The following is a 12659-nucleotide window of genomic DNA, read 5'->3' as shown; positions in this document are numbered from 1 at the left end:
AATGATTCGAATTCGAACCACATTGGTTCGAATTATATAAATATATGGTTTGGCTCATTGCTGAAACGAATTTCACTTTGGCTTATTTAGGTAATTTGTAACTTCTCTTGGCTTATTCTAGTTTTTTGCCCTATTTTTTACATGCATCCTATTTTTCGCTGCAATAATTCAGCTAGTGGGTCTAACTATAATAATTTGCAGATTTTGCTCATCAAAGTGGGTCTCATCACTACAGGCAAATTCCAATTTTATTTTAACACTTCAAATATATACATGTAAAAATTTTTGGCCATCTACACAGTAACATTGGCCAATGGATAAATCAGCTATATATGGATAGTTACTTTTCTATGGAGATTGAATCATTAGAAATGAAAGATGAGAGATGGGAAGTTATTTTTGCCAATCCACTTATCCACATTAGTAACGGCAAGAAGCCAACAAATGCACTCGCAGCCCCGTGTCACAGAGGGCAGTATCGGTATTACGGGAGATTTTCGTCCTCATGTCTGGATAAAACAAAGGGGTGGAACAAAAACCGCAAAAAACCGTGACTTATTACAAGTACAAGTACAACGCCCAACACAAGAGCCCTAGAACACAATTACACAAGCAACGAACAGCAACCAGAAAGAAAAAAGAAGGAAAAAAAAAATCAATCTCGCGCTTTTTTCAATTCCGTTATTTTATGATTGTCTCCCTCACCTGGACAAAACATTCTTTGGGATTGAATTTCAGTTTTATCCATTACTTTGTTGGTGTTGCTTTTTTTTTTTTTGTGTTTCAGGGAATGGGAAAAAATTAACGAGCTGGGAGCGAAGGGGCGAAGAGTATAGTGAGAGTGTAGATTGCGAAATCCACTCGTTCATTTTTGTTTTGGGGGTAGCTTCTCTTTCTCTCTTTCATTTCAACGTTGCTGCTTCTCTAATTCTCCCTCTTCTCTTCTGCAATTAGGGTTTCGCGCATTAAGCAGGACAAACTTTCATGTGAGTACTTTTTCATGTTCGAATCTATTTTTATAATTATTATTTGCTTACAAAATGTGTGCAACATATTTCAATTTTAATCTTATTTTGAAGTGCCCCAGAAGGCCCCTATAATGATCATCATCGCCACCACCACCACCACTATCATATTCAATTCAATTTGTAATGAGATGAAAATAAATGGAATTGGTAATATAATCTTTTGATTGACGTTTTATTTGTTTCCTTTGTTGATTGTTTGTGGAATATAGTTTGCCACTCCAGGTTAGGGAAGCTTAGTTGATTTGGTTATAATGTCATCGAAATATCCAATTCTTGCCAATCGACCAATTGACAAGTGGAAGGTTACGGAGCTGAAAGAGGAGTTGAAGAGAAGGAAACTACCGACCAAAGGTTTGAAGGATGATTTGATCAAACGTTTGGATGAAGCCCTTCGCGTTGAAAGGGAGACTGCCGAGGCTTCAGAGAAGGATGAGGCAAATGGTTTCAACAGTGATCTTTCTGTGCTAAAAGATTCGCAGACGGAGCCTGTAGTTGCTGAAGTTGTTGATACGATTATAAATGATGAAACAGTTGAAATGGCTGAAGAGGGCACTTCCAGTTTAACTAAACCAGTTGAAACCGTTGGTGCTGAAAATATTTCAGAGGTTGTGGATAATGATGCCAACAAGAGTGACAAGCTGGACAATGTTGCTGTCCCATTTGACATTAATAGTACTGCACCTGCTGTGAATGAAGAAGTTGAACACATGGATTCATCTGTCGATATAAATTCTACAAATGTGGAGTCCTCAGAAATTGTTCATGCACCTACCATGGAGATACCCACCACTACGGTCACTGAGAGTGTTTCAACAGAAGTAGTAGTCAGCAGTCGCGATTCATATAGTGCAGAACAACAGAAGGACTATGGTGACTCGGTAACCAACCAGGAGAATAATGAGTCAAAAGAACATCTGGATAATAAGGACTCAAACTCGCAGCTGGATAATCAGGACTCGAAGCCCCAGCTGGAGTGTGACCTAAAACCTCCCGGCGAGGATCTCATGGCCAACTATTCAGTTCCAGAAAATCAGGTATCTGAGGTCAGCTCTAGTTTAGGGTCTCAAGTAAAATCTGATTCTATTTCTACTAATTCCGTGTCAATTAATCAAAAGAATGAACTAAAGGATAATATAATTGCTGAAAATGTTAAATTAGAACAAGAGATTGTTAGGCCAGATATGGTGGAAGAACCATCATCCAGATATGATGTTGCTGTTTATGACGAAATACAACCAATGGATGTTGGAGAGCTACATGAGAAAAAGGCATCTGATGAGGATAATAACAAAAGTCCAGAGTTGAACAAGATCAATAGCAATAATGAAGATGTTGGGTATCCAGAGAAATTAAACTTCGATAGAAGCTCTGGTGATGACTCCATGGAGGAGGATTTGCCAGAGATTAAACAAGTTGATTCTAAGTCTGATGATGATGAACTAAAAGACAAGGGAGAGCATTTTGAAGTTCCTAATGTGAAGGTGGAAGGTAGTACTTTAGTTGAGGGAGATGGTCCATCTTTAGAAAAAGGTGATGATACCAGCCAAGACAATCATACTCCTCCAGTTTCTCTTGTCGAGAAACGAAAATTTCATGGTAATTTTTCTTTTTTGTTTTTAATCCCCATGATGATCTGTTGAACTTTGACCAAGTGTTTTAGATTCTTTGTATTACATCGTTGAGTGTTCTGAATGTTTTCTGCATTTTCTAACCATGGAGAAGCTCGATATTATTTAGTGGTGGTTCAGTTTCATGTGAGAATGGAGATTATCCATGGACTCTCTACTATACTTAACAAAGCCTTTTCCCACTAAGTGGGGTCGGCTACATCGATCAAAGACGTCATTATGTCATGTCCCATGGATTGGGATGCGACAGAATTTTACGTTGGCTGTCACAAGCTTAACACAACCCTTCATGGAGTGAGGAGTCTCTACTATACTGTGTAGAATTACTTATTTGGAAATTGTTTATTAAAAACCAATGCTATAAAAAATATTTAAAACTATGTTGTGAATAACTATTTATATGAAAAGTATTTCACAAAATCCACTTTTGGATCATCACCATTAACAGTTAAGTTAATCAAAGATTGTTTGGAATTTTCAACATAAACTGCACAAATGGGGCACCTGCCAATCTGCCATGCTAATATAACAGAAATATAAAAATCAATTTTCTCAGTCATAGCAGTCTTAGTTTTCCGTTTGAAATTTGAGAACTGAATATAACTTCAACCTGTGTTCCTTTGTGAATAACATTCTTCTATTTTTTTTCCCTAGCTTTTGGAAAAAATACAAAATTTCTTTGGAAAAGTGGTGGAGGAATCCTGTCTTTTGATAGAGATAATTGAATGTGAGATCCATGTTCAATCTATGCTGCACTCTGTGCATGTTGCTGTTATCAGTTTATGGTAGCATTTTTATATATTCTCAGTTCTAATATGGAAATTGCATCACAGAACAATCATCAGATGAGATTAATGAGCGTGCCAAGCGGCAACGAAGTTGGAACTCTGAAACAGTTAAAAGCTCAGATCCACAAAGTCTTGCGCTCAGCAGGCCTGTTACTGCACCAAAGGATGAGCCAGCTACTTTGAAGCACATCCTCTCCAGATCTGATTCCTCAGGGAAGGATGATTCACTCAAGGAGCGTATTGGTAAGTTGATATTCATTGTAATTGGATTATTAACTGAGAAGAGCTGGTGCTTTTACTTTTGGTGCTGAGTTAATTAATATCAATTTTAAACCCTTCTTGTAATCCAAATAAGTGAAATGAAAAAGGAATCAATACACTCAAAGTTTAGTTATGCACAGTTATCAAACCACAGCTCAGGCCTATGGGATACGCATTAACATAAATTTCAGTTCTTGAGTTTTCATTTTAGCATAAATGACCTTACTGATTTATGTTTATGGTTCCAAACATTAACTAGTATTATTTGTTTCTGTTTTTGTGTCCCTCTGTATCTTTTGGATTTAGCTTTGTTGTCATACCATTAGATATAGTGTTCCGGCTCTTTCCTAGCCTAAGTTGTGTTGCTTTGATCTATGGCAGTTCCACCATCACAAAGGGCACCAACTAATTCCCTCAGGATTGATCAATTCCTACGCCCTTTTACTCTAAAAGCGGTGCAAGAACTTCTTGGTAAAACTGGGAATGTTGTCAGTTTCTGGATGGACCAAATAAAGACCCATTGCTATGTCACTGTAAGATTTTATTCATAATCATACTCATCTTCCTGACATGGAGGTTCCCTTGCGATGTTATGGTTATTAGTCATCATATAAATGTAATCAATATTTTGTGTTGTGATGTAGTACTCATCTGTTGAAGAAGCCACTGAGACACGCAATGCTGTGTATAATCTGCAATGGCCTCCAAATGGTGGACGCCTTTTGGTTGCGGAGTATGTCGATCCGCAAGAAGTGAAAATGAAGTTAGAACCTCCTCCTGTTCCGGTTGCCTCTGTCAATGATGGTTCAGCAGTTCCTCCCGTAACACCGACACCCATTTCCTTACAGCCAGAGCCTGCCGTTCGTCGCTGCAGAGAGCAGCCACCTGCTCCAACCTTCCCTCCTCCACCAACACCACAGTCAAAAACCCCTCCAGCAGCAAGAGAACAGCTACCACCCCCACCACCCCTTCCAGAGGATGTTGACCAACCTATGGTCACACTGGATGATCTGTTTCGCAAAACCAGAGCAACTCCTCGAATTTACTATCTACCTTTATCTGAAGAGAAAGTTGCAGCAAAACTTGCGGCACGGGGCAGAAGCATCAAGAAGTAGGGATTTAGTGCAATGATTCTTCGCTGTCAGCTTTTATGATTTTTTTTTATTTCTTACCATTTTTTTAGTTAACATGTGTTTCGTAAATGCTCATCTTGGAACTGTAGGTATGTTGTTGTTGTTATACCAATGGTAAGTATATGGTAATTTATATTTGAATGGGTTGAAACTCGAAACCTAAATTTGTCCAAATGTCACACTAATGAACTTTGTAAGGTATCCTTGGCCAAATCGAATGAACTTCCATAAGAATTTGCTTTGCTTTTTCCTTGGAATTGAATTTTGAATAATTACCTGAATGCATTAATTGTGTGCTTGGACTTGGGAAAGATTATTTACGTCAGGAAATTTGGAACAGGCGAATCTGATAAACATAGAATTATGTAGCCTTAGCCCTTATCATACATACAGCAAGAGGTCACTCACAAAATTACTAGTACTTTGTAGTGTTATATTTGGTAGCGACGAATAAGATACTTTTGTAAAGCTATATTCATGAAATTTTGCCTTTTTTCCTCATATCTTCTTTTGATGTGTAAATATTTTCAAAATGTTCTACTTTGATCGTTGTAAAATTTTTAGTTTAGAATAGGTTTAAACATTTGAAAATATTTGGCTTAGTCCCCAAAGGACTTTGTTAAAAAAGATATTGTCGTTAATATAAAACCAAAAAAATGAAAAAAAAGAATTAAGAGAAAACAAAGAGAAATGATTAAGAGCGTGTTTGGTAAATGGCCAAATGCGTTGGAAGCATATTCAATTTTTTTGAACGTCACTATTTTTGTTTGGCCACCTTTTTTTTTTTTTTTTTTCTAAACCCGAACATGATTTTAGGTTTAAACTCGTATCGTTTAGCTTTTGCGTTGAATTGATAGATTGGAAAATTTATTTTTTTTACTAATTTTGTTATTCAATTTCATTTATAATAAGAAATACCAAAAAATAATTATCAGAATTCTTGAATTTTTTTATGGCTATGCTTTACAAATAAGTAAGTTTTAATATTATTATTAGTACTCTTTATTAAGTTTTGTTTTTTATCAATTATTTATTTATTTTTTTAATAATATGGATATTTTTGTTTAGAACTTTTTTGATGTTGACTGATGTATATTATTATATTTTTTTAATAGAATTTTTAGTACTTATTGTTTATATAAATTTTTTAATCATTTTTATTAATACATATTTTTTGTTTGACTTTGTAGTTTTTTACTATGTGTTTTAAAATTAGTATATATTTTCTTTATTATTGTTAATTTCTATGATATGAATTCCATTAGAAAAATATAATTAAATACAAAAAAAATACTAAAGAGGAGTACTAAAAAATTATAACCAAGAGTACTAAATTTTAACACATAAATTTAAATTATTTTAAAAAAAATTATAGTCAAAAAGCATTAAAATAATATAGCTTTGAATAATATAAATTTATATCTTTTTTAATAATTTTTGTATAAACGTAATTTTAAATAATATTTATTTATTATAATTTATTTTGATAAAAAATCACAAATATAAATCACATTAATACCAATTCATTTTTTTATTAAAATTAAATTTATAAAATTAATTTTATATAAGAAATAATTGTTTTTTTAATTCCTGCTAATTAAATTGTTTAATTTTACACGCAATAGTATTTATGTTTGATTGTCTCGTAGAAGAAAAATCCATATTAAGAAAACGAATAGGTTGACCTGGTAATAAACAAAGAAATTAGTCAGATTAATAATTAATGATCAAAGAGAATTTGACTGTATTTGTATCCATTCATCGTTGTTTATTGAAAAAGAAAAAGCTTATTATAAAACTTATGATAATTGTCTTTTTTTTTATTTATATTTTTAAATTAATGAATTTAATAAAAAATACATATATTTTTCTTTTATCTTTCCATCGGATTGAAGAAGAAACGTTCCTGATTTCTGGTGATAGAGGAAAATGGTTGATTTTGTAGGAAGAGTCGGTGATTTTAGATGAGTGCGTATCTAAGTACTCTGAACTAAGGTGCGCCGTTTTAAGACAAACTTGTTCCACAGTTTGCGCCAAATGGACAAAACATAAATCCTAAAAACGTAAACATTTTTCTTCTTTTTAAATAAATAAAACACACTCTTCTCTTCTCTTCTCTTCTATTCTTTTAAGGCACATTCCTTCCTTCCCTGCCTCCCTCCCTGCTTCCTTCATTCACTCTCAAGAGTCAAGCCTTCACCTTTTACGCCGCGTTACAACCTCTTCGGATTCATTTTGCATTGCTGCTCTTGCTTGGTATCTCAGCTCAATTCCTCTTTCTTCCCCTTATTCTGCATTTACTCAATTCTTCATATGAACCGTTTCATTTGGATTTAATTCTCCACTCTTGCTTTAGCTCAATTTGAATCTCTTTTCTTATTGCTTCCGTTTTTTTCAAACTTGCTTCTGCTTTTGTTTCTTCCACTTTTCAGTTTCCCCCCATTTTGGGTTTTTCAATTTTAATTCTGTTTTAGGGTTTTAGTGTTTTTAAATTTTTAAATTTTCGCCTTTATATTCGTTAAATTGGTTTTTGTTTCTAGGGTTTCGTTTAATGTCATTTTTCTTTTTTGTACCGCAGGTTGGTTAGCAGGGGAGCTATGAATAGCGTCTTCAGCGAGCAGATACTCGCTGACAAGCTGTCCAAGCTTAACAGCACCCAGCAATGTATTGAAAGTATCCTTTTTTTTCTTCTTTCATTGTGCTTGGTTGATGTTTCTTGATTGAATTCGCTTTTCAACCATATGAATTCTGAATTACTTTGCCAAGTCAGATTTGAATTTTGCGGTTTACGGAGAATATCATGACTGTATGACTCTTTCTGGATGAGTTCTTGTGTGGGGAAACTGCAAGTAGAAAGCTATGGAAAGTATTATTTAAAATGTAGATTTGTTTCAATGTTTCGTGTTATCTATATGTAACTAGAAGTTAATGAACGTTCCAATTTTAATTTTGCAATCACTGTATCGATGGATATTCACTTCTTTTTATATATTTATGAAGCTCTCAGTTTTGCATCAGCTTTGTTAAGTTGAATTAAGTCCATTCTGGTTTTGGGGCATTGAAAAATTTGATCTTGAATTTTCTGACGGCATCTATATTCTTCTTGCCCATATATATTTAATCATGTTCCTTTTTTGGCTTGTGTATTTTCTATTTAGGACCTGCACTCTAGTGACACAGTTGTTTCCTGAAAAGGGTAAAGCGCTGCAGCATCCCTAGTTTATGGAAGATTTATCTTTGTTCCTATATACCTATATAATAATTGTTGCCATACTTATTTCAGTTTTAAGATCAACATCAACATGTAAGTGCTTGGTGGTGTAACTTGGAGTGAGTGTTTGAATTAGTGTTTTTCATGGCTTTTCTTTTTGTCTTGCGAAGGTCAATTTAACCGCATATTTAGATTCAGTTAGTTCTATGAAGTACATGTTTTGGTTATAGGTTCAAGATAATTTGTTATCATTAACTCCATCTATAGCTTTATCACATTGGTGTATATTTCACCGGAGCAAAGCAGAACTGGTTGTAGAAACATGGAATAAACAATTCTTCAATTCAGAGACAGCTCAGAGGGTTCCTCTTCTGTATCTTGCAAATGACATCCTGCAGAACAGCAAACGCAAAGGAAATGAATTTGTAACTGAGTTTTGGAAGGTTATTCCTGCAGCACTTAAAGATGTTCTTGAGAAAGGTGATGATCAAGCAAAGCAGGTGGCATCTAGGGTGGTAAGTCCCTATTCCTGCATTGGAAGTTTGTACTTGTGAATACAACCTTTCCCAATCAAAATGGATGAAAAAGTACGGGGTGATATGGTCATGAAGTGTTTTACTCCATATTCTTCATGCATGAGTTTTGAACTTCGCATAGAATATTCACAAATGGTTTACATACTGAGATATTGATTTCATTGTATTTTACTTGGTGCTTGCCTAACTTTAGCTTGACATATGGGAGCAAAGGAGAGTGTTCAGATCTCAGGCACACAACCTTAAAGCTGTAGTACTTGGAGAAGATGCACCTCCACCATTGGAAATCAACAAAAAGCGATCCCGTAATGTGAAAATTGTGAAAAGGGATTCTCGCTCCATTAGAACGGTGAGGCTGAGTACCTTTGTGGCTCCCCTTCCCCAAATTTATACTATAGCATTTTATGCTTTCTACATTGTTGCTTCCTTCAAACTAAGTTGCAACTGACGTAATTTTATGGAATTCAGAAATTGTCCATTGGAGGTACAGCAGAAAAAATAGTCTCAGCATTTGATATGGTGCTCAATGAACCACCTGATGAAGACGCAGAGATGAGTAAATGCAAGTCTGCTGTTCATCGTGTGAGAAAGATGGAAAAAGATGTTGACACTGCATGTGCTGTTGGTAAGCTATCTACAGAACAGACGTAACAACTGAGTTTTGAAATCCAGGGTTCTTATGTTGTTTTCTCTTTTCAGCAAAGGATCCCAAGCGAGAAACTTTGTCTAAGGAACTAGAGCAGCAAGAAAATATTTTGAAACAGTGTGTTGAAAGTCTTAAATTAATTGAAGCAAGTAGAGCAGCACTTGTATCTCAGTTGAAAGAAGCTTTGCATGAGCAGGCAAGTTATCACTTCATATTCTCAATAGTTTGTGCTCAAATTCTGCTGTTACTAGGTTTCACATTGATATTTTCAGTTCCTGATACATCTTGCAATCCTCTGTATACATTTTCAGGAATCTGAACTGGAGAATGTTCGAACTCAAATTCAGGTATATATCATGATTGTTTAACTCAGAAAACTGTCCTATTTGGACTAGCTTTGTATTGGTAGTAAGTGTTATTTATTTGTCATCTATCTAGGTTTGTTACCGTTTAGTTACTTCTGTGTTTCTACCACATAATCTTAAGATTTTATGGGGCATCATGTTGAATTCAATAATGTAATCATAATTAGTGTAAGCTTCAAAAGATTTAGTAGAATAAAATGCAATGAATGGATGAACTTCCATTAAGTTAATGTAACTCCCGTAAGTCATAACAAATGCATTTTCTTAGGCAGTATTTGGTATCCCTTAAAAAGTTCAGATGGAAAAGGCAACACTAAATTTTCTTGGACCTAAACCAATTATATTGAATTTCAAAATATATGTTTCTTGAGCAAATTTAAACTGGTTAGCAGAGGCATTTGCCTGATTAAAAAGTTCAGCATACGGGAGTTCAGTAGTTAACAAAACTAGTGTGCTTGCATAATTTTAGTAAATCTCAAGTGTTTCCAGCTTATTTAAAAAGTAAAAGTTTGGTGGTATCATTAAAGAAAAATGTGCAAGTGTTGAGCATTGAATTCCATTCTAATTTCAGTATGCTTTCGATTCGAAACTTGAAGATGTTTTTGCTGCTAATGATGATACTTGCAAATTTGAACTTTATGCTCGTATGTCTCATTAAATGACTTTTAGGTAGCACAAGCACAGGTAGAAGAGGCTAGCTCCATGCGAAAGCGACTTGACAATGAAGATATTTTATATAAAGCATCAACTGCAATGACTTCAGTTACCAATGCAAATGTAAAATTAGAAGCAGCAACTAAGAGGTCAGCTGCTGCGATTGCTGCTGAGGTTGCCGATAAGCTAGCAGCTTCTTCATCCTCTCAATTGATCATGAGTTCTGTACTCTCATCATTTGCAGCAGAAGAGGCCAAAAATGCTGGTCTAGCTTCCGAGTCCACTCCACCTGAGAAATCAATACCTACATCAGATCGAAATGTATTTATGACCTCACAACAGTTACTCGCCACTCAAACTCAGTCATATCCTTCAGTTGTGGTACCACAACCCACCACCCTAAATCCAGCTACCGCATCACAAGGTCAATATCAGATGATACAAAATCCCCCCTCCCAGCAATATTTGCAGTCAACAGTAGGCATTGTCGCTCCTCCTTATGCCTATGGTAGCGTCCCACCATTGCCACCAGGACCACCCCCACCCCATATGATGGGGTCAATGGTTCCTATGTCGCATCAGACACTGCAAATAAGTCAGCAACCCCCAGCACCTATAACTCAGCATCTTCCCGTACATATGCCTCAGCAAGCCCCAGCACCACATGGTTTCCAACCACTTCAACCACCTGGAATGGTGTACTATGGTAATCATCAACATTCTATGTGAGAATAGCAATAGTAAAACTGTAATCAAAATTGATCTCTGAAATAAATTTGGATTCTTAATTTATTGATGGCTGGTGTTGAGCTGGCAAATAGTTGGGGGGAAATCTATGAAATGGCATTATGGCACCCTGGTCCCCGGGATTAGAAGGGAGTGTATCTAACTGCAACATTCTAAATTTGCTAAACAACTTCATCCAAGACTGATAGGAGACGCCCCATCATGAACAAAAAATATTTAAGAGATCTCAATACAAATTTTGATGATGATGTACTTTACTGTATATACTGATGAGGAGACCAATCAATCATGCCGCGGCCTTTGATTCAGCCATAGTAATCCCTTGATAAAATAATCCCCAGGTATAGATTTTTATTTGATTTGATCCCGTTCTCCTGTGTATTTGTTTAGCTATGTTATCAAGTTTTTCAATTTTGAAATGATGTATTTGACAAACATGAGCCAACTTTTTGCTATTCTACCACAAGAGATTAGAATTAGAATTAAAATTTATTAAATTCTGATGTTATTTTCTTATATATCTTTGGTAAGTAATGTGCACTTATTTAATTAATTAATTCTTTTTCTCTCTTGGGTTTCAACATACTTGAGTTTGCATAATCTTTATTTCGCTTGCTTTAAATATCCTAATAATCCTAATCTTTAGGGTTTAGGGTTTGCTATATATATATATAGATCGGGTAATACTAAATCGAAAGATTCTGCGGTGATAAAATTGTATGTGATTTTTGTTATTGACAAAATGATTCTCGAACGATTTTAAAATTTGATAAAAGTGACTAACCGTCAATTGAATTACCTGTAGTTAAAGTTTAAGGGGGACGTGTCAGTTTAACAATTATTTACAAAAATGATCCACTTTTAATTTTTATAATTTTAAAAATACCCCAATTTCAATTTTCCTTCTTCTCTTTTGTCACTCATCCCGATTTCCTTCGGCGGTACAAGGTGCCCCAGATGCAGACTCAGACTTGCTTCTTGGTTGCACTTCACTCCGTTCTTGCCTTCTATCACCGCTTTCTCCGAATTACCCTCGCACTCATGGATTTTCCTTTTACAATCCGTTTCATTGCTCAGGCTAGCGAGTTCAGTTGCGATTTCATCCTCCTCGGTTACGTTTCTATAATCTTCAACATCCTTGGTCTCGTCTTGATCCTCTTCACCTTCAAGATCTACCGCATCTCATCCTCATTTGAAGGCTCTCAAGCATTTCCCTCCATACTATCTCTGGTTACACAGAAAGTTTTGATTTTGATTCTTTAGACTTTGAAACTGATTATTGTTATTACTGCTGCTGCGGATTCCTATCGAAATTCTAAGTGGAACCTTCTGCGTGGCTAAGGATGGCAGATTTGAGGGCGAGGTTAGGGATCACGGTGGAGAAATTAGCGGTGGTCCCATTAGAGAGTCGAAGGGTAAAGTTGAGATCTTTGCATATGATTGTATGGACGCTCGTTTAAAGGATTTGTTAAGGTATTGGTGTTGGTGTTGTTAAGGTGAGGAATTTGAAAAGAACATGGACTCCATATTTCTATGGTTCTTAAATTTGTTAGAATTAAGGAGAGAAGATTAAGGAAATAATAAAACACAATAGGGGTAGTTTGATTTTTGAGGAAGGGATTGATTGAGTTTGGGTGAACGAACGAGGATGGAAGTGGGTTT

At 35.4% G+C, this 12659-nt stretch overlaps 2 protein-coding genes across 2 annotated transcripts; both read left to right on the top strand.

Moving 5' to 3' along the window:
* The first annotated feature begins 350 nt into the window (after positions 1-350).
* On the top strand, positions 351-5084 carry LOC107631117 (SAP domain-containing protein). The gene is made up of 5 exons (XM_088507842.1): positions 351-986; positions 1238-2624; positions 3490-3687; positions 4087-4238; positions 4350-5084. The coding sequence occupies exons 2-5, from the start codon at positions 1280-1282 to the stop codon at positions 4818-4820; spliced, it is 2166 nt and encodes a 721-aa protein (XP_088363968.1). The 5' UTR covers positions 351-986; positions 1238-1279; the 3' UTR covers positions 4821-5084.
* A 1728-nt stretch (positions 5085-6812) lies between these two features.
* Positions 6813-11578, top strand: LOC107631118 (ENTH/VHS family protein). The gene is made up of 8 exons (XM_016334453.3): positions 6813-7094; positions 7417-7511; positions 8317-8564; positions 8779-8934; positions 9054-9210; positions 9285-9427; positions 9543-9578; positions 10266-11578. The coding sequence occupies exons 2-8, from the start codon at positions 7436-7438 to the stop codon at positions 10977-10979; spliced, it is 1530 nt and encodes a 509-aa protein (XP_016189939.2). The 5' UTR covers positions 6813-7094; positions 7417-7435; the 3' UTR covers positions 10980-11578.
* The last annotated feature ends 1081 nt before the right edge of the window (positions 11579-12659 follow it).

This window comes from Arachis ipaensis, chromosome B3, assembly GCF_059453495.1.
Source record: "Arachis ipaensis isolate K30076 ecotype BB chromosome B3, ASM5945349v1, whole genome shotgun sequence".
Classification (NCBI taxonomy): domain Eukaryota; kingdom Viridiplantae; phylum Streptophyta; class Magnoliopsida; order Fabales; family Fabaceae; genus Arachis; species Arachis ipaensis.
Note: the sequence above shows the minus strand (reverse complement) of the source record. Positions and strands in the feature narration are given on the sequence as shown.